The sequence below is a fragment of the Melozone crissalis genome, unplaced genomic scaffold (assembly GCF_028551555.1).
Source record: "Melozone crissalis strain CALT ecotype California unplaced genomic scaffold, PUWL_Pcris_2 ptg000016l_1, whole genome shotgun sequence".
NCBI classification, from domain to species: domain Eukaryota; kingdom Metazoa; phylum Chordata; class Aves; order Passeriformes; family Passerellidae; genus Melozone; species Melozone crissalis.
This window is the reverse complement of record NW_026535794.1, coordinates 32,549,016-32,575,644: the sequence shown is the minus strand read 5'-3', so window position 1 is coordinate 32,575,644 and position 26,629 is coordinate 32,549,016. Positions and strand designations below refer to the sequence as shown.

At 42.0% G+C, this 26,629-nt stretch overlaps 1 protein-coding gene and 1 pseudogene across 1 annotated transcript; one reads left to right on the top strand and one right to left on the bottom strand.

The window, feature by feature from the left end:
• Nucleotides 1-1,495: 1,495 nt before the first annotated feature.
• IL6 (interleukin 6) lies at nt 1,496-4,961 on the bottom strand. Its single transcript, XM_054274052.1, has 4 exons — nt 4,707-4,961; nt 4,499-4,612; nt 4,132-4,278; nt 1,496-1,906 (listed from the first exon to the last, which is right to left on the bottom strand). Exons 1-4 carry the CDS (start codon nt 4,959-4,961, stop codon nt 1,715-1,717), a joined length of 708 nt encoding a protein of 235 aa, XP_054130027.1. The 3' UTR covers nt 1,496-1,714.
• A 14,486-nt stretch (nt 4,962-19,447) lies between these two features.
• On the top strand, nt 19,448-23,736 carry LOC128935600 (uncharacterized; annotated as a pseudogene).
• Nucleotides 23,737-26,629: the final 2,893 nt, after the last annotated feature.

The following is a 26,629-nucleotide window of genomic DNA, read 5'->3' as shown; positions in this document are numbered from 1 at the left end:
TCCAGTGTGGGATCCACTTTGGGTCTTTTAGCTGTTATTGGCATAGTAAAGGCCAGAAAAGTCTCTGAACAAATGGTCACTAAAAGCAAATTCCTGTGAATATAAGCAGTGAAAAGGCCAAGCCACGCTTTCCTATGTTTCCTGAGCATGTGCCAGGACAGTTAAAGTAGGATCTTACATGTTGTTAGAAAACCCATCCACCACAGGCATCTTTCAAGATCTCCTTGAGATCTCCTCATTCCTTCTCCAGATGTTGCTCAACTTGAGATGACAGTTTTACCATATTGGGCAAAGCAGTGGTTTGTTTTGTTTTGAGCATCTGAGATGTGAGCAGTGGGTGGACTTGTCACTGTTTTGGCATCCCCAGTGGTGGAATGCATATGTGGACAATCAGATCACTCAGAGGAAGAGGAGAGTTTGCTGACATCCTTATCCACATTCCAAGGCATGCCTTTCATCTGTGCATCTTCACCACTGTGCCAGAAGGAAAAGTGAGGGTAATTCATAATCTACCATTTGTAGGGGCAAAGCTTGAGGGACTTCTGCTGCCTGCATCCCCTGTGTGGTCTGTGAATTCCTCTGAGTTGGGGTATATGAGGTGCCTGCACAGCTACAGTGCTGCAGATGATGCAGCCAAGGAAAGTTTCAGTGGTTTGGTACTCAGGCTAAGTCCTGTTCTGTTTTGTTGGATTTTTTTTCCCGCACAAGAATATGCATTCATGGTATGTGGCTTGTCCATACTAGTGAAATATAAATGATAAAAGACAAATGCATGTTGCTGCATTGCTCAGCAGCAATATGTTGATTTATATTGCTTAAGGAAATAACCTAAATTTCTTTTTTTCTGCTTCTTGCAGTAGGGGCCAGAAATGTTTAACCAAACTTGGAAAATTCCCCTGAATGACAGCAATAAAACTAATCAGAGGATAGTATTCATGTCAAAGTGGTTAATGTGGTTGTCTCACCACTTTATTTAAAAGAGACTATTTGACTTGTAAGAAGATCCTTACAAACAATTTTATTGGGTGTTCTTATTAAATATAAAGCACTTGTCCATTTGTTTCTCAGGAGCATTGATGGTTTATCCTGTTCATTCTTAAGTGCCCTTTTCAGTGCATCTGGTTCCTTTATATCCCATTTTAAGAGTTGTATGGGAATCAAGTTGTCTATGTGTGTACATATGTGCTATGTAGAGAACTGGCCTAATCACACAGGGATGTTCTTGAAAGTGGTTATTCTGATAATTGCAGGTATTAGAAGCTGGATATATTAGAGTTCTTTAGTCTTATTTAAAGTTCACAGGGATTATACAAGCTTTTTCTTAAAAATCGGCTTTTATTTGTCTTAAAAAGGTAAAAAAGTCATAAATATCATCTCTCAAATGTATAAAAAACATAAGTTATACAAAACTTTTTCTGGGTTCTGAAAATGTTTTTTTTTTAATACATATTAAATAAGTTTATATCTGAATAGTACCATTAGACAGGAAATAAAATACATAATTTGTTTAAATTATTTCTAAATATTGAAAATATAAATAAGAAATATTAAAAACTAATAAATATCTTAAATACAATAAATAAGTTCCTAAAAGGAAATGGGAATGTATATAGATCCAACCATTGTTACTATTTCTAGTTCTTAAAACAGAACAACACTGTTATCTGCCACCTGACAGATCTGTAACCAAAGGATTGTGCCTGAACTAAAACATTCAAGCACTGAAACTCCTGGTGTTTTTCAAATAGCGCACGGCCCTCACTGTCTTCTCCATAAATGAAGTAAAGTCTCGGAGGATGAGATGGATGGTGATTTTCTCTGTCCAGGCCTTAGTGGACTTCAGCTTTGTGTGGAGGGATTCCTGGGTAGCTGCATCTGGGATGGTCACTTCTTCGGGATTGATCACCTGTGAGAAAGACAATATTGGGAGGCCTTGGTTAAAGCACTGTCACTGAGCCTGGTAGAGAGCATCCATTTGTGTTTTCCCAACCTGCTGCTTATCCACTTTACTGCAGTCAACAACACTTCCTGGGACTGTGCTTTCCCCCAGCCCTGTTTCTGTGCAGAGGTGTGAAGAATGCTGGTGCCTGCTATGACTGCTGTGTGGGAATCTGGGCTGTAGTGTTAGGGTTTGAATGCAACCTGTGGCATCGTGGTCCAACAGGCTCTGGGCAGATCAATACACTCCTGTTCTTTGCCAGTGACATGGCTGGTTAGGTAGGGAGGTGCTGATCGTGGTTTGTTCTGACCTGCACTGCTCCATCCTGAGTCATAAGTTAATCGGCTGACATTGGAGTACTCTCACATTTTGTAGCAGATTAACAAGTTTCCAAAGATGTCAGACTTGTTTAGCTGCTTAATTCTTACTTTCCAGGCATTTAGTCACATATGAGACTTCTTAGTGCCACCAACTTTCACTGATATGTGGGACCGTAACTACAAGATGAGTAAAAGTTATTTATCTAATGAGTTATTTATCTAATGCTGACTCACAGCATTGTGCACCCAGTACCTAAAGGCCTTTGAAGAACTTGTCCCAAGAAGTGGGACTTCTGAAAACAGGAGTTACATACCCAAATCATGGAGCTGTTTTAGGTGATTTGGAGTCCAAAGTTCTAGCAAGTATCTGCTTAATCCTGTGTTTAGGATCTCTCCTACCTTTTAACAAGTGGCAAAAAGATGCAACCTCCTTCTGGAATATCTTTTTTGTGAAATATAAGAGAGAAATATTCTTCCTATCCAGACTACTTGAGAGTGTGTTCTGATCACACCCACTTTTCCTGGTATGCCCAGCTGCTTGTGCTCTGTTAAAGTTTGTATCTGGATATCCAGACAGGTATCATGCTGGTGGATCTGTTTAACCACAAGTGATGGATTCTGGCTTTGCTGTCCTTAAACAGCAGATTTTTCTCTCACAAAGAAAAATTTCCAACCTGAAGTTCAAGGCCTTTTCTCAAAAACTCCACAGTTTCTACAAGTGCAGGTTTTGGTTTTGGTCACTGTGTTTAATTCTGCCTGTTTTGATTACCTTGGTTAAAAAAAAAAAAAAATCTAAAGCCCTAAACCCAACAAACCTAGTCTCTCTCAGTTATGAAACAAACTTTCTACAAACTCTTGTATCAAGCTGGAAGCCAGTAATCAGTTGCTGTCTTATGACAGGACTATTATTCTTAGCTAGCACAGTGTGAAAAAAGCAGTTCAGCTTCCTTTCACATAAAGAATGATGGGCATAAGTAAATATGTTAGGAAAGGTATGGCAAACCACAATGCACAATAGGCTTTTCACATGCTGAAAATTGCGTGGAAGGAAATAATGCCCCAAGACTTCTGCAGTCCTTACCTGGCCGATTTTTAATCAGGCAAATGCTTTCACCAAAGACAAAGGGACGTGTTCATATTAAGGATTATTAAAATGAGCAAGAACTACATGAATTAAGTAAAGTTTTGAAATGTGATCTTTCAAAGCTCTCCAAAACATGAAAAATGTCTGTCAGAAATTAATAGCATTTTAGTTTACCAGATCAAGAGAGAAATTGGTATTTTTCTGAAAGATCATTTGCAAGCAAAATATGTGTTTTTCAGTAGGGAGCTATCTGATATACTGACAGCAATATCTCAATATACCATACAGCTTGGCTTAGAAGTTTGGTTTGGAGAGTTTTAAAGAGAAATAACATTGTAAAAATATACTTGGCTTTTTCTTTTTTTTTTTTTTTTTTTTTTTTTAATGTGGGCTTTAAAAAAATGTTGCTGACTTCTACTTCTCAGTGAGTTCCAACATTAGTACAGGCTGAATTGCAGTTCTGCAATTATAAACAAGCTCTCTGAGAAATCTTACTTCCATCAGCCAGTTTAGTATATTTGTTCTTAAAACAATGATGCATTTAGGTGGTTTGGAAATTACAACTACCAATAGAAAGTAGGAAGAAGAGTTGTTTCTGTAAGAAAAGAAAGCAAAACTTGGTAAACCCTCCAAGTCTTTAACATAAGATCTGACCATAAGGAACTGTCACCTGTTTTTTCAAGGAACTGAAACATAGCATCCTCTGTTTCACATAGCATCTTCTATTTCTGACTTCACATCAGTATTAAGCCACAAAAATAATCAGAGGGAATTTAAAACCAACTCACCATCTGTTTTATGATTTGTGCCAGGTGCTCTGTATTATAGGATAGCGATTCAACATTTTGGTTTTCACTAATAAAAGTTTCTTGTATGTACTTGAGGTATGTCTGAAATGTATAAAGCCCGCTGGAGATTTTTCTCAGGCATTTATCCTGAAATGAGAGAAAGGTGAGAAAGTCAATTTAGAGTTCAAAGTGCCTTGATCGCAATGCTGTGTGCAGGTTAGCAGATGATGCTTCTATAGCGTGGAGGTCTGGCCAAAGCCAGCTAGAGCCGGCACAAATCTTTAGGTCAACTTCCACTGTTCTTTGGAGCAGGTAGAACCTGCCCCAGGTATAGAGGGTTAGATGGGGAAGGAGAGCTGTTCCTTGCCTCATTAAAGCCGGCGAGCAGACACCCATCTTCCTCCGTCACCTTGGGGAGGTTGAGGTTGTTGTGGAGGAGCATTTCCATGCTGTTCTGGCAGACGGTAAACTTCTCGCACATCTGGGGAGAGACACGGAGAGGTTTGCTCGCACCTTGTCAGGCCGGCCGTGTCAGCGAGCGAGCGAGTGCTTGCCCGCGGTGCGGCCGTACCCACCTCGTTCTGCAGCTGTGTCGCCCGGTCGTGCAGCAGCCGCGCCAGCTTCAGGCTGTTGGGCAGCGCCGCCCGCCGATCCGCCGCCTCCTCCAGCTCTGCCTCCCCCGAGGAGTCCGCGTTGGGCAGCGGGGCGGCGGCGGCCCGCGGCACCAGCAGCAGCAGCAGCGGCGGCAGCAGCAGCGCGGCGCGGAGGGCGGGCGGCCGGCGGCGGCCGGCGCGGGCACGGTCGCAGCCACAGTCCCGGGGAAACTTCATGGTGCGGCTTCTTCTCGGCTCCGGCCCTGGCCCCTTGTCGTCGGCGAGGCTGGAGGGTTGAATGAGCTCCGGGCATCTCTGAACGTGTATTTATTGAGGGGGCTTCGAGATTATTCATGGCCTTGGGAAAACCCGGCAATGAAGCACACACACGAGGGGTGTGTGCTCTCGCAGCGCGCTGGGCTTGACAGGGCTGCTCGAGAGCCGGGATTGTGAAACGGGCCGGGGGGGCGGCCGAAAGCGGCCGGTGGGAACATGAAGTAATCGTCCTTGTAACTCCTTGAGGCCCGGGCTGCTCCCCGCATCCGCCGCCGGCTCACCTGCCCCGCAGGGTCCCGGCCGGGGCTGCAGCCCCCGGTCCGGCTTTCCTCGGAGCCTGCCAGCTCCAGCCCCACAAAACCTCCTGGAAATTATACATGCGTACCCGCCTATATACACACATACTTTATATATGCGATACACTTCCGTATGGTTTAATATTTTAACGTGGTTTAATGTTTTACGGATTTCGTATGATGTCTATCTATATACATCATACAAAAAAAAATAGCTAAAATATCCCTATATTTTAGCTATTTTTATTATTTGTATATGTGAAACTAAACGCCCCTGTTTAGGTGCTGGGTAGTACAAGTTGCAAGTTGCCTCTCTGAGTGAACTACATGTGGGTAGGATTAAATACATCAAATGCTTTGAATGGACCAAAGCCAGCTCCTGCGGGAGGCTGGCTGCAGGAAATGCCACGAAGTTCCCTGTTATCTGCTGCCTTATCTCTTTCTGCCTACCTGTAGCTGTTGCAGGAATTTTAATCTTTCAGGGGGACTCTTCACCCAGGGCAAGAGTTCCTGTTGGGATCAATCTTGTAGCATGCAGGCTGAGTCAAACTGTTTAAGGCATGCTGACATTGAACTTGTGGAATGTCTTGAACTGATTTTGGCCAAACTCCCTTTTTTTTTCTTTTTCTTTCTTTAGTATGAACTTGGTTATGTTTTCTCGCTTTAGAAAGATCAGAGGCTGCATTGGGAACTCCTAACAGGAGAGTACAGAGTTGGGAGAACAGAACATGGGGCATAAGAGAAGTGTTAGAGACAACACAGAAACTGAAAAATATCCCAGATACTTAATTTTCTATGCACAGCCTGAAAAGAGAGCCTCGGGAAAGAAGCAGAGTACTACTGGTTTTTATTTAATGTCTTTTTCTGTCAGTAGCAGAAAAGCAGCTGTGATAATTTTGCCCAGTGGAGAGATATTAGAGCTGGAACACAAGTGTGAGAGAGCAGTTTTCAACAGCAGCAATCCATCTCTGCCCAGATCCCTGAGTGCAGCAGGGGGATATTGCCAGAACAGTATTTGCTGTAATGTCAGATCTGTGGCATTAGGCATAGAAGAAAGGATGCCACTAGCAGTATGTTTGACTATTATCAATGAAAAGATCCAACTGAAATGTGCTAAAAGATTGAAACAGCCAGGCCAGATGAGCTCCAATCCTGGTATTTGCTTTTGCATAACCATCAGAGGCAGATACATCAGGGAGGGAGCTCCTGCCTACCTCTTTTTCCACTTGCAATAGCACATGGATGTACGTCTCAGGGATTTCCTTCCGCTGCCAGACGACTCATAGGCTGTTCCCTGCAGACTGTCAAACATTTCCTTTACCTAACCTAAGTGAAAGTACTATTCTTAAAATGAGGAAAACTTGGTAGATGGCTGTGTTTCCTTAATATCTTTTCAGCAAGCATTCTGTAATTTAGTCTTCTCTGTAGCTCTGTAATTCTTAATTTTGTAAACTTATTTTATGCATACCTCATTGTATTGTGAAAGTCTCTATTCCTTAGAAATTTTCAGAGAACATTTTTGTGCTGATCACTGTTATACAGTCTTGCTGATGTATGTAGTTGCATCTGCAGAGTCAAATAAAAGCAAGTTTCCACTGTTCCTCATCTAAAAGTCTCTAAGCCTTCAGTTACTGTTTTCTCATTTTGGGGTTTTGTTTACTTTTTTTAATATGAATGTCCATGTGACTTTTCAGAAGTACAAAGTATACTTACATGCTCCAGTGAAAGGTGCTCATTAATGGCTTAGGAACTCCATTTGATAATCTAGGACAAAGCATAGTATTCAAAGGAGGAAGGAACTGGAATTTACACAATAGCATTAGAATACTTTTATTGCTTTGGACAGTTTCTTATGGAAAATCACTTATTTAATTGGTGCTGTACATAGAAGAAATACTTTTGCACTGATCTCTCTGTAATAATGGTTAAATTTTGGGAAGGGTTTAAAGGAGATCTGCACTGTATTATTAATTAGTTGGCACTGTACTGCACTGAATTACACTGATTCATCAGTAGTCACGTTGTTCAAAATTTATTAAGCCCTGAACAAACAGCACATGCTCATGAGTTACCTACAGATCAGGAGATCCTGGTACTTAAAATGTAGGAGTATTATAACTGGAGGCATAGTTTCTAGAGACATGGAGACATGGAGGCATAGTTTCTAGATGCCAAGGAATTTCTTTCCTGCATAGCATCTTTATAGTACTGTAGATCACTATTCTTGCATCCTTTTATTTCTATTGCACTATATTTCACTGTACAATTTTTTTCTTTTTCTTTTCATTTATACTGTCAACAAGATGGCTGCATCCTGGGATCTAAAACTTCCTAAGGTGGGATTTCAGAAATTCTCAGTGTTTACCCAGCTTTTTCTTCTGTCTGACAAATGAGCACTACTACTGCATGTTTCTGAATGTTGTAAAAAATCTCTCCTCTCTGATTGTTGCACATGAAAATTGTTCCAGGTTCCAGTCAAGTTATAGCCAATCCAGGGTCATCCCATGTGTGTTTTCTAGGATCAGTGTGCAACTCACTGACCCATTCTGGAAAAGGTTCTTTTTCTTCTAGATTTGGTCTGCCTGGGAGCAAGCCTGTGCCACTTTTGATCTTGGTAACCTGGGAGATTTGGAGAAAGGAGCCTGTTTTCAGGAGAGGTGGATGACACCAACATGGAAATGTTATTACCACTGAAGAATTCAACAAACTGCCAAAGCTGTCATGGTCAAAGCTTGTCTTCCCTCTTGTCAGCCGTCAGGCACATGTCTACAAGGAGCCCTGCTATGTGCAAGGGCAAAACCCAGTGCCATTGGCAGCAGCAGGAGACCTTGCTTCCTGAGTGTTGTGAGTCAAACATAAATGGCATTCCTACATGGAAAAATAAGGTCTTTCAATGAATTAGAATTACTAGGGTGCAGTAAGTTCCACTCCAATCTGCGTGTTTGATTTGACTGTCTTTTTCTTTCTAATAATCTCCACTATTTTACAGTAGTAAGAAAACCAGTAATGTTTATTTGGGGATTATGACTTAAAATAGTAGTGTTGGTAGTAAGAGAAGAAATACAACTGAAAATGTGGTGTTCTTCTATAGAAGTATTAGATTGTGTATGGAAAAAAATGCCAATTGTCAGAACTGCAATCATAACGATCACTAAGCAAATAACTTCCAAATATTTTGAATGAGGAGGAAAGCTGATGTCTGATTCCCCTGACATATTTTTGGTTGAATTCCTCAAAGCTTGTTAACAAGAGAACTCGAAGCCTTACAGATCTTGTAAAGAGTGTCAGAGTTCTTTGTAATGTCAAACCAGGCTGCCCTGTGCTGTATTTGAAGTGAACAGGTTGAACAGGTCAGTAATACCCTCTGTTCTTGTTTCTTATGAGCAAACATTGCTTTGACAAGCTGCATGTCACCAAGGAGCGCTGGTGCACTTGCCTAATGGCCTGTTGGCTTTTGTGGCTTGGCAAGTTCTTTCCTTCTCTGTTGGTGTTTTGCCAAGTAACTTCAAAGTTTTTTTGGGATTTTTTGGTGAAAAGCTTTGGGGATTACTCGTTTTTCTTTCTTAAAGGAAGACTTGCATCATTATTTAAAAAGGCTAAGAAGTGTGGTAAGACTTGAATTTTTTTTTTGAATGCATCATATGCAAGTACCATGAATTTCCTTGCCTTAAGCTAGATCAGAGGTTTAGAGGGAAAATTTTCACTTACTTTTAAATTATGTCCTGGTTTTCAGCTTATCTGCTTAATTTCAAGAAGATAAATAATGCTATGGTCTTCTCTAGCCAACTTCCAGCAGACAACAACTTCCAGCCATGCAGTCCTAGATGAAAGAGGTCCTAGATATAATGTTTCTTGGGGAATATCTGAATGCTGCAAGACATATCTAATGGTACATGTCCTTCAAGTCAAAATGATTGCAGGGATTTTAATGCTGGAATGAGAATGTTGTGGCACCTGACTGTGAAACTTGATTTTCACTAGGAGCACTTTGCTTCTGTGTCTGCACTGTTAAATGGCATCAGGAAGCAATTTGATAAACTTTTCTCATGGAAGGAAGGCAGCTGTTCTTTCTCTCTGTCATAGCACAGTGTGCCTGGTGGGGTGGATGGTGTCCCTTTTAGGCCTGCTTGAGACACCAGAGCAGAGAGCTGGTCAAGTTAGAAATACTGATGGGCTTGGGTCTTTCACAAGCAGCATGCTGTTATCTGGCTTGTTTTGTGAGCATCACTCACGAGGACAACACACTGTTTTGACAGGGATCCCATTTTGTCAGCACTGTGTATTGTAGGGTTGTACTTCTGAAAGAAATGTCTCTCTGTTTTTAAAAATTAATTGACTGTAAGTTCCACTTGTGTTTAAGGAACTTCTTAATTCCCATTGAGCTTGCTTTCTAAGCATGAAAGATGAAAATTCAAGGAAGTTATATGATGAAGAAGAGTGAGATATTTCAGTCGCCAGAGAAGATGACAGAGCTGAAAAGAGAACACTGAGGAGCCTGAGTGTATGGGAGGCACTGAAATGATGTAAGTATTTATCTTTATTGTTTACCATTTTTAACATGGCACATTAGATGTAGATTGTGTTTTACAGAGCATTCAAAAGTGGGGTTTTCCCTCCAAGGAACTTGCTCAATGCCAAGGGAAATTCAAGGGTGTCAATGTTTATAATCCCACTCATGAATGCATACCAATGCTAGCTCACCTCAGTAAAGAGGATCTATTTAACTCTTAAATAAAAGCTCATGCATTGTTCCATGAGACATCTGTAAATCTAACTGTGTTTACCCTTGTCCATGCCCAATGATTTTGTGCCCATAATCTCATTATCAGATTATCGTCTCACGTGGGTTGACATTTAGTTGTGCATTCTCTTGTGTTCTCATTCTGCCTTTCCTGGTGATTGCATTTGTGACTTTGTAAATTACCTACACATAAGCCAAGTCACTTAATGAAAATTTTATGTTTTTTCCTGGAAAGCAGTGGTTTCTCCCTGTAGTGAGAACAGAAACTGGATAGTATCAGTGGTAAAAGTATTGTAACTTCATTGTCAGAATGAGATGCAAGGCTTCAGTACATTCCTTTTGGGAGATAACTTTTCAATAGCACTTTACATGTGTTGGAAATTTCTCTTAGCAGATGAGTTACTGGAAAACCAAAATGCAGAGTGCACCTTCAAGTAGTGTTGTGTGCTTTCATAAAGGTTTTCTAGCTCAAGGATCCTGTAGTGACACAGTGAAGCTGCTGTGGAGTTTTCCACTTTGGTCATACCATTTTGTTGAGAAAACTGAGTATCCCTACTCAGAAAGTGGTGCCTTGCACGTTGGGGTACTTGAGTCTTTCTTCCTTTCTGGGTGACTTCTAGCAAACTTCTTAATTTTTCTAAACTGAATTTGTGAAAGGGAGCCTACTTACCTCAGCAGGAGCCCTTTCTAGTTGCATGCTAGCACACTATAAGAGGGTTAATAGATTGTGCTGAATCTGTAATAGTCACTCTTCCCACACTGCTGTTCCTGAAGCAAAAGTGTCCTGGGGGCCAGGTTAGCTATAAAGACTTTGGTCCCATCACCAGAGGATCTGAGTGGTCTAGGTCCAACTAATTTTTTCCTTCAGATGGCCAGTTAGATGGTCTGGTGCTTTTTTGTTTAGATTACTCAACCAGGATGTGGGAGATGTTGAATCATATCCCTTCCTTATTTAAATGGATTATGAACCCAGTTTTACTCCTTTACAGGAAAGTCTCCCAACTCCCAAGAAGAATATTGGCCAAGATGTTTTTCTATTGCTCCTCTTAAAGTGAACCTTTTTATTTTTGTCAGAAAGAGAAGATCAGGAGCCTGTGTGCCACCTTAGTGGATTCCAAGGGAAGTTTGCTCAAATATGTAGGACAAAAAATTCAGACCTTGGGCAGAAATAGAAAGTGATTTCCAGGGACACTCTGACCCCAGAGCTGTTGAGTAAGCCTGGGCAGAAGTGAAGGCCTCACTTCCTCTATGGGCTGCTTTTTGGAAGGAATAGCTGGTTCCTGTGGTGAAATTGAGGAGGATTGTGTGGCAGGTCCTCCCTGGTAAAGGGTCCTGGCTATCTGGGAGTCACACTTGCTTCCTGAGGGGAAAAAGCTCTTCTCCCTGGAGTTTCTTTTGTACTGGTGCAAGAGCTTCTCAAGAGCAACACACCAGCTCTCACATACCCCTTCCTTGGCAGGGGCTCTGTACATGCCTGGCAGGGGAACACCACAGCTCTGCCTGCTCTCTTGGGTCAGGTGCTCCTCGCTGTGAAGTCCCCTGGTATCGCCTGTCGAAAATGCAGAATGTATTCAGTTTCCCCTGCTGATGTTAAAATTACATGTAGACCAGAAGTTAAAAATAAAAACCAGAAGCAGTCAAACTGAACTGCTCTGATAGGAAGCCATCCCCTTCCCCCCAGCCCTTCCCTACAGCTGCAGCTACTGTGACAATGGCAGTTTTGGTGTGGAGAGGGAACTTGTTAAAAATTTCCCTTTATACTTTAGCTCAGCATCATCCACCATCACTCCCTGCTGCTCTTACTTAGATTTTCATTGTTACTCACAAATGCTCAAATATTGAAATTTCTATCGTGTACTTTTTTCCTCATACTCCTTGTCTGGACTTGTCAGTATTTTGAAGGTGCCTAGACTTTCAAAAGATGCTGATGTGAAGGCATCAAGGAGTATTGTCTTTATTCCCTACGAATAAAGGAACAATTGGCAAACATGAACAGAGAGCAAAGGCCTTGGTCAGAATTACAGGCATTTTAAAGGAAGATTAAATTAAACTTTTGTGTTTCATTTCATACTATTTTCATTATCCTTTTGCAATAGTCTATGCAATTTTTCTTGTGGGAAGTTGCATACTTTATACATTTTGCAAAATAACTACATTCTAAAATGTGATATTCTTTTTTTTTTTTTAAGTCATATAGAAGATATAGAAGACTCCATGGAGACTCCTATGCTGTTACCAACTGCACGTTAAATCTCCCATTTAGCCTGGGCAGCACACAACTATGAAATGAAATCTGCTGCTTTCTGCGTAACATTTAGCATGTAGTTCTACAACTGTTATAAGCTAATATAGAAACATAGAATAATACATTAATGTGCTGCCCCCAGGCTTATTTATTATTAGAATTTAGTTTAACGCCCTTTCAATGAGCCCTGCTAATTCCTGGGAAGTGGGGACATGCTATCAAATGGATACACATGAGGGGAGGATGCTACCAAAAAGGAGTATTGCTGCCAGTCTGTAGTCTGATTTCTGCCACGAGTCACCTTTTCTCACCACTTCCCATGTGTGTCAGCACTGGTGTTTGAGCCATTATGTCAGACTGGGAGGGAGGATCTAGCTGGAAAATAAGACACCAAAGGAATTTTATTGGTTTTCATTAGGTTTCAGTCTGTGATCTGAGTGACTCTGCCTGTCTGCCGGAACACTTGTGTCAGTATGATGGAGCAAGCTGCAATGTCTGACTCCTGGGAGAGTATCAACAACAAATTAATTAAAATCACTGTGTTCTTTTGTTGAGCGTGAAAAATGTTATGCCTTATCTCAAAATAAATATCACCTCTCATACCTCCAAAGCAGTGCACGCTCAGTGCAACAGATTAAAAAAGGAGAAAGTTTTAAGACATTGATGTGAGCATCATTTTTTATTAACAAACAAAGCTAGTAGCTAAAGTCAATTTAAATTCATGAGGACTTTTGTCTCCTCACCTGCTTTCAACTCCAGACAATACTTAGGACAAATTGTTGTTGTTTACTATTATTATTATTAGTTGTTATTATTATTAATAATAATAACTAATAATAACTGATAATAGTAACTAATAATAATGATAATAATAATAATCCCTGACTGGTCTTTTTGGTCAGCTCTACGCTCTTGTCCACAGAAAGCTATTGCACATGTTTTAAGCTGTTATAACAACATTGATTTTGATAGAACTTCACTTGCCTGATGAAAGAGCAAAGAGAGTCATGCAGCCACATGACCATTGTCAGTGCATGCTTTGCCATCTGGATGGGTAAGTCCACAGCTGTCAACTTTTGCTGCTAAGCAATGTGATGTGGTTGCAAGACCCTTCAGACAGCAAATTTCAAGAGCTGATAACCCCTGGAAACACAGCTTTTGAAAGGAGCATTGATATGTGGACATATGGTTTAACCAGAGCTCTCCATGCTCTTGGGTCTAGGGAGAACATCTGCAGAATAAAAAGTCTGCAAACAGTCAGGAAAACAAAGCTGACTTTCCTGACTTATGATGAAGATGAAAAAAATGGTTGGAAGGCTCCTTTAACATTTCTAGAATTCCATTACTTTTTGTTCCACATTTTGTATCTTCCCAATTGTGTCCCTATTGAGAAATTTTTTGTAAATAATTTCAGGGGGTTGGTCACAGGGGTAATGAAAATATTTGCTTCTCAGAAGAGTAAGATCAGTGTCACAGAGAGGAAAAATTGTTTTAAAACTTTCTCAAAGACAATGTAAAATTACTGCAAGAGGGTGAACTCAATGGCAACATTTCTATTGAATTCATTATGAAACTGGCACTCTTATATGTAAAAGGAAAAACAAAGTGGGAAGTTGCTCCTACCTTCCCTCCTAAAATCTGTATAATTTGTTCACTCTCTTCTGAGCCTGAGCTCCTTCTCAGCAAACTTTGAGGAAACTCTTCTAAAAGCAGCACCATCAAACCCAAGGCTAGCATAGTAAAAAATACACTAATTTTTTTGAGATAACACAAGAAGGAAAATAAGTCAGATGATATCAGAAAAGGAGGAATTACTAGTTGCAAATATTAGATAACATCTGTTTGAAATCCCTTGCTTGCCATTGACGCAGGACACTTCTTTGCCAGATGACAAAGTCACTCTGCCTGTTCTACCACTTGTCCCTTCAAGTTGGTCCCTTAAGCACTAGTAATCTTGATGTAGCCTGGAGTAACTCCTTCTTAGAGTGTGAAGATTAAATGTTTCAAAATACATGATGGGATCATGACATATCATAATTCCAAAATGAAGTCGCAGGTTTTCTGTAGTAACAAGCTTTATTTTGAAATAGATTTTCTGTGGCCACTTGCCAGAAGTGATACTTATTGTTAAAAATTTTGAAATAGATTACTTTTTTTTTAAATTTGAAAAAGACGTTGTAACACTTCTAATTTGTTCAGTAAAGGCCTTTCCCTGAATAGCTCCCCCTGACATCTGTAGGAATCTGTAATCCCACAGTCCTTTGATACTTCTGAAGTTTGCTCTTAGTTCCCTACTGATATGTACATTTTTTGTATCCTCAACCCCCTTTCCTGCACCTAGGTTAAGCTTCACCAAATGTGTTTTCCCCAAAATCTCCGTTTGCCTAGGATGTTCCTTTTTGTGGTATTGCATATGATAGACTTCCTTTCAGTCTTAAACAGCATCACACTACAAAGTATAGACAATTTTAGGCTTTGACCTGGACTGAAAAAGCCATGGAATATAATTTCCTCAGATACCTCAGACAATATTTATTTTCCTGATAAAAAACCAGTGAAGTCCTTTGGAGCAGCTCGTGCACATATTTAGTCTACTTTCTGCTCTTTCCTGTTGTGTTTTTCACTTTTGCTTCTTGCTTCAGCATTTGCAGCCTGTCATTCTCACCAAGAATTTATCCTGAAGAACAAGGTCACATGAAAAGCATCTTTACACTACTGCAAGCCAAGGCTACTCTACAGCCTTGCAAAGGAAATATCAGCAAGAGTTTTCATCGCCTTCATCTTTTTCCTCTCAGTAATCTGGAACACTTCTAGTAAATCATGTGTTATTTACATGAAACAGAAAATATTTCTTTTTATCTGTGGATGACCTAAAAAATCAGGAATGGCTCCTGGCATGTCCAAATTGTGGGAAAGCTGTGATAGCTGTTCAGATTTTTTATCTTGACCACAAAGTGAATTAGGAATGAGAATCTAGAATGGGGTTTTTTGGTGCTAAAATGGGAAATATTTAATGAGGTGGCTAATTACAAATTGAATGGGTATTCAGTGACGTGTAAGTGATCCCTACAGGGGACCACTGGCTCATGATGTCCCTTGCTCTGGAGCTCAGTGATGATGTTACACCTCAAACACAAATGTCTGTGGAAGGGACTGCCAGCATTGCCACAGGGCCTGGTTGGCACCAAGTGCTGCCACAAAGCAGATGATTCAGAAGCCACAAGAACAGACTTTCTGAACCACAGCTCCTGACGTGTGCAATGTCGTCCTCAGTGACAGAGCTGTCCTCTTCCTGATGTAAAAAAGGAACATGATTTCTTCAGCTCTGTCCGATCCCCCCTCTGTGGGCAGCGTTGTGCTGCACTGTGGTATAGTGAGATGTACTGTATGCCAGCTATAATGAGTAACATAGGTGTTTCCTCCTCTGGGAGGGGAGAGCCTTCCCACTCCTTGGGTTCCAGCTTCCTTCACTGATTTACAGTGAAGTTGCTATAAATGCCATGTGGTGTTTTACAGACTCAAACCGAGAGGAAGCTGCTCCTCTCCCTGCTATGGGACTGAGAGCACAGCGATCACACTCCTCTCTGCAGTGGGGAAGCTCTGGCAGAGGGATGGGGTATCCAAGCTGAGTTTTAGTGTTGGCTCTGAAAGGAGCCAGAGCAGCCATATGCTCCTCACGGGGCCTGGAATTGTTCCTGACTGTTGAAGTGTCCCTGTTTGCAGATTGATTTCCCCAGCTCCTTTCACAGGGTAATCCTAGGTGTGGAGGAACAACTGCAAACAAGTGCTTAGACCCATGTCTCTGAGCCAGCCTAAAGAGGTGCTTAGGCCATGTCTCTGAGCCAGCCCAAAGAGGTGCTTAGGCCTGTGTCTCTGAGCCAACCTGAAGAGGTGCTTAGCCCATGTCTCTGAGCCAGCCTAATGAGGTTCTTAGGCCTGTGTCTCTGAGCCAGTCAGAGGTATTTAGGCCATGTCTCTGAGCCTGCCCAAAGAGGTGCTCAGGCCCATGTCTCTGAGCCCGTCCAAAGAGGTGCTTAGGCCATGTCTCTGGACCAGCCTAAAGAGATGTTTAGGCCATGTCTCTGAGCCAGTCCAAAAAGGTGCTTAGCCTGTGTCTCTGAACCAGCCTAAAGAGGTGCTTAGGCCATGTCTCTGAGCCAGTCAGAGGTGTTTAGGCCCATGTCTCTGAGCCAGCCTGTGTGCTGCTGGCTATGAATTCGCACAGCAGTGGGAGAGGTGAGCATGGCTGCTGGGCCTCTGTCCTCCAACAAAGCTTTTTTAAGGAATGCTGTTTGGAGCCTTTAACTTCAGCACACAAGGAGATGGTGGATCTAATTGCCTTCCTTGCCAATTTTGTGCAACATGGCAGGAATATGTTAAATGTTTCCTGAAAACGAATGAAAACTTCAGAAGACTAAGCAATAGAGCACCAGGAGAAAAAACCATGCAATATTTTGGCACATAACAACATGTTTAGGCATAGCAAATAATCTGTTTTACATAAATGATGTCATTAATTCCCATTTCAAAGAACCACTCACATATGAATGGTTTGTGTAATTTCTCTCTGCTGACGTAAGACTTTCCAGTTTTTTGCATTTTATTTATTACTGTTAGTTTACAGTACTGATAGATTTAATTTTTGACAATTCATGCGATATAGATACAGTTTTTTTCCTAAACAAATAGCAGTACGCACAAAATTTAGCTTTTAAGCTGTGTTGTTACCGTTGAGCTGCAACAGAAGTTGAGGTTGTTGTTGTTGGCAGTTTTTTCTCATGTGATGTTTTAGGCATTTTTTTAATAAAGATTTTGTAAAGGACTAAACAGATGAAAGAGTTGGGTCTGGTTTAAATTACTAGGATGAAATTTCAGAATTAGGATGCTCTTAGTATGTTTTGAGCAGAGGATCAGGGATTTCATTCACAACTCTATTTGAACTTAGTAAGTGAAACTATTTAAATGTAGAATATCACATTATATCTTCTTTTAAAATGTATTTCTACATGGAGATTCTTTAAATATTACAGGATAGAGTTTTGCCACTTCAAGAAGTGCTCAATAAAACTGAAGGGATGCCAACAAAATGCATATTGTTGACATTCTCCATATTGCAAAACTATTTTAGTTACGGGTATTGTAAAAGCAGTGCTGGTAATTATATTGCTGGGAATTATGACTGAAAAGGATAATAAAACAGGGATAATCATGTCTCAGCAAAGAAAGGGATTAGAAGGAAATTGAAATCTCTCCTACTGGTGCTTAACTCCTCATTCATGATTTTGCCTCTTCCCATTATTTTTTGCCTCTTCTCATTATTTTTCCAGCTGGTAACTCAAAATGAAACTGCAGAGTTATCGCAACATTTTGCATCTCCATAACCTAACAGATAAGCTCTAAGTTGAAGAAATTCCTGCCTTCACAGCTATGGACATAGTGCCAGCTATTGCACAATTTCTGTCTTGTAGCATGTTTTTGGATTAATCATAAGTAAATTTGGATCTCAATCATTTCATTATCAGTTGCAGCCAGCACAGCTTCACGAGAGGAAAGTCCTTCTTATCAAACCCAATTTCCTTTATGACAAGGTAACCCACCTGGTTGATCAAAGGGAGCCAGTTGATGTAATTCTTTCGGAATTCAGTAAATATTTCCATACTGTTTCTCACAGGATCCTTCTGGACAGAATGTCCAGCACACAGCTGGATAAATACGTCATGCGATGGGTGAGCAACTGGCTCATGGGTCGGGCACAGAGGGTTGTGGGGAATGGGGTGACATCAGACCAGGGACCTGTCACTAGTGGTGTTCCACTGGGCCCCATCCTCAGCCCTGTGCTCTTCAACATCTTCATTCATCACCTGGATGCAGGACTGGAAGTTCACAGCTAATACAAAACTGGGAGGAGCTTCAAAGGCAGGGAGGCCCTCCAGAGAGACCTCAACAAATGAGAGGCCTGGGCAATCACCAACCACATGAAGTGCAGCAAGGGAAGTGCTGGATTGCTGGACTCTGCCCCTTGGATGGGGCTGTCCTGGATGTAAGTACAGTCTGGGGAATGAGAAGCTGGAGAGCAGTGTCATGGAAAGGGACCTGGGGGTCCTGGTAGATGGCAAGTTAAACGTGACTCAGCAGTGCCCTGGCAGCCACGAGGGCCAACCCTGTCCTGGGGTGCACGAGACACAGAATCCTGAGCTGGGCAAGGGAGGGGATTGTCCCACTCTGCTCTGAGCTGGGGCAGCCTCACCTCGAGTGCTGGGGGTAGTTTTGGGCCCACAATGTAAGAAAGACATTGAACTGTTAGGGAGGCAAAGGAGGGCAGCAAAGTTTTGAAGGGCCTTGAGGGGAAGCTGTGTGAGGAGCAGCTGAGGACACTTGGGCTGATCAGCCTGGGCAAGAGGAGACTGAGGGGAGACCTCACTGCAGTTACAACTTCCTTGTGAGGGGAGAGGGGGACAGATCCTGATCTCTTTTCTGTAGTGACCAGCAACAAGAAATGGCCTGAAGCTGACTCAGGGGAGGGTTAGGAGGAATATTAGGAAAAGGTTCTTTACCCAGAGAGTGTTTGGCCACTGGAATGGGCTCCCCAGGGAAGTGTTCACAGCAACAATGTGACAGAGTTCAAGAAGTATTTGAACAATACTCATGGGCACCTGGTGTGATTCTTGAGGATGGTGCTGTGCAGGGCCAGGATTTAAACTCACTGAGGCCTGTGGGTCCCTTCCAACTCAGCTGATTCTGAGATTCTGTGGTTATCTTTCTGGCACTTCTGTTCAAGATGCAGCAAATGTATAATTTTTTTCCCCAGAAAACTCCTGGATTATTGTGAGACAAAGTGTGATCTGAATTTGGCAGGGACTGGACATGAAAGCACAGCTCTGGTGGCAAATATTCCTAGTTTCAGACCTCTTATATAAGGACAGTAACACACATATGAAGAAAAGCAAACCTGGGCCCTTTAGTCAAAAGTGTGGGGAGAGGAGGAGACCGAGGCAGCCTTAAGTGGTTGGCTGCAATAGTATGTAAAGCTCTCAGGAAAATTTTGAATGAAAGGCAAATAGAGGTTGGGAGGTAGATAAGATTAAACACGGCTTTGCAATGTTGGATTGTGTCAACCCAATAGACTCACTGAGAAACTATTTCCTACACAAAGGAAACATGGAGCATGGAGCTGGCTGAAAGGGAGAGAGCGCTGCTGAGTGTTAATAAGCAGATGGTGAGGAAGGAATAATGAGCTGATTGTTCTAATGGCAGCAAGTATGCTTTATGGAAATAACTGTGGAAGGGAAGGATGCTATGGCAGGTGTGCTGCTAAGGTGATCTTAGAGCAGTCTGGTGAGGTATACCCAGCAGAAAAGGGAGAATCTTACTGCTCTAATTCAAAGACATTTGTGAGATTTCACTTCAATTTTGCATATGCTTCTGATTGCTCTATGTCAAACATAGAGCAATGAACTTTCAAACATGAACTATAACTGAAGGATGCCAATAGTGGTCAGAGGGATGGAGGGCTTTGTGCTGGAAAGGAAGTGGGAAATGGATACTGTGTTTAGTCTAGTGAAAGAAGGCCTCAGAGAGGACCAAGACTGCTTCTTATTAGCAGTGTAAGTACCAGAGGGGATGCCAACAAACTGAGGGGACTAATCTAGCCTTGAACAGAAATGTGTCTTTTTCAAGTAGGAAAGTGCTTCCTAGTCATGGAACAAATTTTCTAACCAGAAAATGTTATACAGTGGGACTGCTCAAGCACTGGCAAAGGTGCCCAGAGGCTGCTGAACCTCCATCCTTGGTGTGTGAAACTTGACTGGATAAGGCATTTAGCATCTTGATCCTACTTCAAAACAGATATTTCAGTAATGTAATGGCCTAGCTGGCCTCCAGGGGTGCCTCCTGCCTGAATGATCCCATGCTCCATTAGAACAAAAAAGTTCCCAGATACCTTCCACAGCACATGAGGAAGAAGCAAAAGGCCCCAATATAGGTTCCACAAAATTCATAATATTTTACCAGAGAGCAGAGAATGGCCAATTAATGAAAAAAAAGAGGTGATGAGAGCTGAAAAGGTCTGCAAAATTGAATTTGCTTGGCAAGTTCAATAGTTCAGCCTCTCCTAAATCATTTAGAAAGTGAAATGAAGTGGGGAAGGAGATTGGCCTGGTCTTTATTTTGTGTTGTGGAATTACAGAGCTTGTAAAAGATGGGGCTGTAGCCTAGACAGAGATAGCAACAACATTTTTACTCAGCCCTCTCTCCCTGACTTCTCATCTTCCCCAGTAAGGCTATATGAGCTGGTAGGACCATCTCTAGAAGAAAGAGGTAATTGTTTCTTCAGGTCCATCCATCCCTGAGGCCAGCAGGAAAAATCCATTTCTTGTTTGTAACTCATTTTTCTACCAATGTCATTCCACTGAAATAAATGCAGGCAATTTGGCTTTTAGTCCATTAGACATGCCACTAACACAGGAGGACATGTACAGGGACTGGGCTGATACTTTTCTGAACTAAATGAAAATATTATAATTTGAGGCCCAGGAAAATTTTTTTAATGACTTTCCTTTTTTTAACATTGAAGTATCAGACAAAAAATAAACATACAAGGAGAAACCTGAGTAATTTAAAAGATATTTTTATGTGAAAGGCTATCTTATTCACTGCATTTTTTTGAATCTGAAAGGAAAAATTTCATATGCTTTTGGTAATTGTATTAAGCTACTGTAAAGAGGTACTAAGGCTCAGCTTAATCTAAACTCTGGACCCAAAATATAAGTATAAACCTTTATTAATTCCTGATGCAATTCTCCTTGTACGGGCAAGCAAGTCTTGGCCTCTATGAGGTGCAGGACAGCTGTACATGCAAGATATATATGGTTCTACATCCTCTCCCCAGCTTTTTCTGATTTTGCATTGTTTCAGCCTTGCACCGAGAGTCAGGGCACAGCTCTCTATCTGGGGGCGCCCTGCAGTGTGCTGCCTCTCAGTGCCCATCCTGGGGGCCCGGTGGCTCAGCAGGTTGCTGGCAGCACACACACCAGTACTGCTGCTCTCAGCCTCCCCTGGGAGTTCTGCACACATCTCCTGCTCTGTGTGAGCATGAACAAGGGCTGCTTGCTGAGGTGGCAGATGCCCTGCTCTCCCAGCACAGCATGGGCAGGGACACGGTTCTGAGAATTGAAACAGAAACCTCCCCAGGGAAAAAAAGAACGTTTCTGATTGTTTGGAAGTGTTCTGTATTCATTGCCCAGAGGCAGACAAGAGTGGATGGACAGGTTTTTCCCCAGTGACTCAAGGATTTCGTGGCTCATTTGCAGAAGGAAGATGTGTCATGCTGGGGAAAGCATCACTTCATTCTGGTGAAAACATTACCCACTTTTGAATGTATTGCCTGGCACCCAAGGATGTGATGACAGAGAAATGTGGTGGCTTGGCAAGAGAGGCCAAGTGAAAACTGAAATGCGTCTGTGCTTGTATGAAAGAGGGATTCTCAGACATTTTCTTTCACTTCTCTTATGCTCAGGTTTCCCTTTTCCATTATAGTCATAGAGGAGTAACTGTCTCAAAAGCAATTACCTCAATCAGCTGCAGATTTGTGCCTCTGACAATGTCTTTATATTGCATGTTTCCTGTCAGGACACACTGTCTTTGTCACCACAGCTATAGTGAGTAGGATTGATACTCTGAATGGCTGAAAATTTGATTTGCAGCCTCTTCTAAACTTTCTGGTCTGTGAAAATCACCTCTTGAATACATTCTTGCTACTATGCCTTCTAATATCACCTTTCAGCTTTAGGAGCACTCAGTCACTCAGTTGTTTGGCTCTATCTCCTGCAGTGTGGTTTCTGTGCGTATCTCCTGCTTTGGATCCCAAAGACTTTCTGTTATCTGATCCACCTTTTTTGGTGGACAATCTGTCAGTGGCTTGTCTGTCTTGGTGGAGGATGCCATGTCACTTGAAGGCAGTGCTACTGCAGCACATCCAAAAAACAGCGAAAAGAAAGCTGTGCTATGTCCAGGACATCAAGGACTCCTCTGCAGGAACTTGAATCCAGTGCTGGACCTGACTTCCAGTGCCTGCAAAGACCAGTGCCACCTCAGGAGGTAAGGGTCATGGCTGGTGCACTACAGAGATGAAGACAGAGGGAGGTGTTTGAACTTAGTGTGTATGGAGGCAGCAAAGGATGGGAAGTGACTGTGGAGCTGTTTGGAAGAGAGGTCACAGGAACAGGGAGAGATTTTGTTCAAGAACTATATGAAGAATCAGTCATTGGCAACACCACCAGCCTCTTGTGGACTGCATGGTGGATGGATCTCAGGGACCTCAGGCACATCTGACAAGAAAGGATATTTTCTACAGATGGCAGTTGTATTCCTGATGTTCACTTACTATAAGGAGAGGCCAATATTGCTCAGGAGAAGGAGAGATTTAAATACTGAGGGAAAGAAAATGAATGGAATGAATCAATGATGGGCTGTATCTCTACTGGTGAAGGTGCTGGGGTATCCCTGGACGAGGACACTCTGAACTCTGTGTTACCAGAATACACGTGTCCCCACTTCAGGTTAAGACAAATATCACTTTCCAAAACAGTTTTTGGGCATGGTTTGGGGGTCAAGATCAATCCATGGCCACTCCTAAGAGGTAGTTTGTGAGCACCCAATCTAGTTTGGAAGGTGAGAGGCTTTAATAATGTGAATATAAGCTTCAGTGCCTGAGAATGGTTTTAGTCACAATTCACTAGCAATGCTGAGGCATTAGACATTTAGTAAAGTTTCTGACACATAAATCAGAGCAAGAAAATCCTGGCCAAACTGCCTAAGAAATAGGAAATCCTGGGCATGAAGTTCTTACAGGCTGGGGACAGAGTGGTTGGAAAGTGTCCCAGCAGAAAAGGACCTTGGGGTGCTGGTTGACAGAAGCTGAACAGGTGGCCAGGAAGGCCAATGGCATCCTGGCGTGTGTCAGCAACAGAGTGGCCAGCAGGACCAGGACAGTGATTGTCCCTCTGTACTCGGCACTGGTGAGGCCACACCTCGAGTCCTGTGTTCAGTTCTGAGCCCTTCAACTCAAGAAGGACATTGAGGGGCTCCAGCTTGTCCAGAAAAGGGCAACGAAGCTGGTGAGGGGTCTGGAACACAAGTCCTGTGAGGAGCAACTGAGGGAGCTGGGATTGTTTAGCCTGGAGAAAAGGAAACTCAGGGGAGATCTCATCACTCTCTACAAGTGCCTGAAAGGTGATTGTAGCCAGATGGGGATTGGCCTCTTCTCCCAGGCAACCAGCGACAGGAGGAGAGGATACAGTCTTAAACTGCACTAGGGGAGGTTTGGAAATTAGGAAGAATTTCTTCCCAGAAAGAGTGATTGAGCATTGGAGTGGGTTGCTCGGGGAAGAGGTGGAGTTACCATCCCTGGAGGTGTTTAAGGAAAGACTGGATGTGGCATTTAGTGTCATGGTCTAGTTGACACGGTAGTGTTTGGTCGTAGGCTGAACTTGATGATGTCAAGGTCTTTTCCAACTTAATTAATTCCATAATTCTCTAATTCTATTGAGCCAATTTACTCCACTGAGTGATGACTTCTCTGGATCCTACCCAGTAATTACCCAGAGCCAGATCTCTATTTACCTCCTTTGCCATGCACTGCCACAGCCTTTCTTTGTTTTTCTGACCAGTTGTGCCAAATACAGCTGGTACTCACAGCTTTCCAAGGTCACAGTAGCCCAGGCACACCACTGGAATACACAGCCTGTGCTTGGAGCACAGTGCTGTGACCTGCCCTTCTTATGCACCCCAGCAGAGACACGGTTACATCACCCCAAGTGCCAGATGAATCCTCCATTGTGTCACTTCATGCTTCTGATGTGTTGCCTCATGCTTACATTGGAGAAATTGAAGTCTTTATTAGCACTGTTGGAAAAACACCAGTGGTGTCTGGCATGTTGGTCCTTTCTTTTGCCTTGGAAAGAGAAACACTTCTCAGGGGAAGCACGGTCATCCAGGAAGGATGCAGGACACTCTTCCTGCACAGGAAGGCAGGGGACAGAGTAGATCTTGGAGCTTGGCTGCACGGGGCCTTTTCAGGACTGTCAGATCTGAGATGGCACAGAGCAAAGGAGCTCTTTACCAAATGCCCTTGTAAAAGGGGGCCAGTTGAGCATGCCATTGCCAGATGAGGAAGTTTAAATGAGTGTTCAAGCTGCTTGGTCAGCTTTGCTGCCTTGATTTCTGGTTGACAGGTGTTATAGTAGTAGCACCAGTCGCTTCAATGTAGTTACCTGGGTTGGAAGCATAGGCCTAAGGTCAGGGAAACTTCCACTTCAAGACAGCAATTAAATACACACAGTAGGTGAAATATATGCCTAAAATGCATTGAAATTGTATTTATGCTTTAAATGATTCTTTGATACTGCTTAATCCAGTCACCATTTCATTTATTACCTCATGAAATCCTTTTCTCTGGATTCAGCTGGAATCTCAGCCCTGTAATTTAAGGTCCAAACTTCACACCTGAATGTCTAAAAATATCAAATTAGCTATTATAAACCCAAGTTAAACTACTTGGCTTTGCACTGCTGCTGCACGCAGTGAAGGAGCAGGAGGAAATAAAAAAGAAAGAAAAATTATGAGGAGATATGTTTGCCCTCCAGCTGGACTATATTCTTGTAAAAGCGATAATCTGCGTCAAAGTGATCTAAACAGAGCAAAGGAAATTAAAACTGCCATTCTTTGACACAGGATACTTCTTGATAAGAATGCAAAACAGCTGTAAACTAAATGAGCCACATAATACTGCATTTTTCATGGTGTCCTTTATACAGACTCCTCAATAATGTTACCAGCCTATGGCTCTTGTCTGGCAATTAATGATTTGTGCTGGTGACTTACTTTTACCATTTAAAAATGTATTCTTCATATTTTGTTTAAAGAAAAACAAAACAGGACAAGTTGTAAGTTATAACTGCTTTTGGAATGTGAATTGCTTTCTAAGTCTTCTGACAAAAGAAAACACAGTTTCCAGGCCTAAATGCTAAAAAGCAGAAAAGTGAAACAGATTTATTATTTTTTTTAATGAATGGTTTTAGAGAACAAGTTTTGCTTATTTTATATATATATAGATATATATATATATATACATATATAAACATTAAATATAAGTTGGTACATATTTTTTAAAATGAAATTTAAAGAAAAGATAAAACTCTGTTGAACAATTCAGTCAAACTCTATTCTCATTTTGTCCCGGCTGTTTACATAATTTTAGAAAAGATCTTGGCATGTGGAGAAGCTAAAGCTTTCCCATTTTAAAATGGGAAAAAAAAAAGCTTTCCCTGCTTTATCTTTCATCCATTTTCAGCCATTTCAGGCAGGTTTACTGGAACCATTTCCTAGGATTTCTTTGAGTTGCGAAAACACATCCCTCTGACCCTCACTCTGCACAAAGAACCCACTTCAGGCCCTGTACTGAATTGGTCTTACCTTGAAAAAGAATTTCATTGCCTTCTCCTTTGGACTTGAAGATGCAAATAACATTCAGGAGCTACCTTGCAAATTAAATAAAGAAATGTTCTTTTTACTACTGCTCCAAGATGGGAAGAAAATTCCCAGCCCTGCCTTAGGAGAGAAGGGCAGTGGAAGCGCCGGCTGTGGCACCAGCCTGGGTGCCGGGCTGTGCGGAGCTACCAGAGGGGCTGTCGGGGGTGAGTCTGCTAGAGGTGGGAAAAGCTAGAGGATCCTCACCTCTGTTCTTCCCTTTCCACTGGAGCCTCCTAATGGCAAACTCACCACCTTTCTGCTTTATTTCCCAGCCTCTGGAAGAAGGGAACTCAATCAGCTCATCCCATTTGCCTACTTCTGTTGTGTCTTGCAGGTGATTTCACAGCCTGAGCCTTATCAGGAAGATACAATAGCACTATTGCCACTCTCACACCATGCATTAAACAAACATCCCAAGGAGCAAGGACACTAAATATATAATATGGTTTTCATTTCCTATATTTGCTTTTATGAACACAAGGCTTACAATTGCTTCTTTATTACAATTATCAGTAGTATTACTATTAGTGAAAGTCCAGTCCGCTTTAAGGACTCCAAAGATGTTGGAGTCCTTAAAGATAGCTCCAAGACAGCTTTAATAACACGTGTTGGAACCCTCAATAAAGTTGTGAGACGTCATGAGGCTCTAAAATGAGTGAGACTGAAAATAAATGTTTGCCCTCAGTGTGTTTTAGTCATTTTCCCTGAAGATAAATTGCCTAAGGAGGAAAACATAAGGCAGTTAACACTGCTGGTTTATTTCAGAATAAAATTACAGGGACCATTACTGTCAAAGCAAAGTTAAACATCCTGTCAAGCT

What these genes read in the sequence shown, in the direction of transcription:
- IL6 (XM_054274052.1), bottom strand. Translation starts at nt 4,961, where the DNA reads ATGAAGTTTCCCCGGGACTGTGGCTGCGACCGTGCCCGCGCCGGCCGC. An exon ending in TGCTCGCCGGCTTTAATGAG is followed by an intron (nt 4,279 to 4,498) that starts GCAAGGAACAGC and finishes CTCTCATTTCAG; the next exon opens with GATAAATGCCTGAGAAAAAT. An exon ending in CACAAATCATAAAACAGATG is followed by an intron (nt 1,907 to 4,131) that starts GTGAGTTGGTTT and finishes TCTTTCTCACAG; the next exon opens with GTGATCAATCCCGAAGAAGT.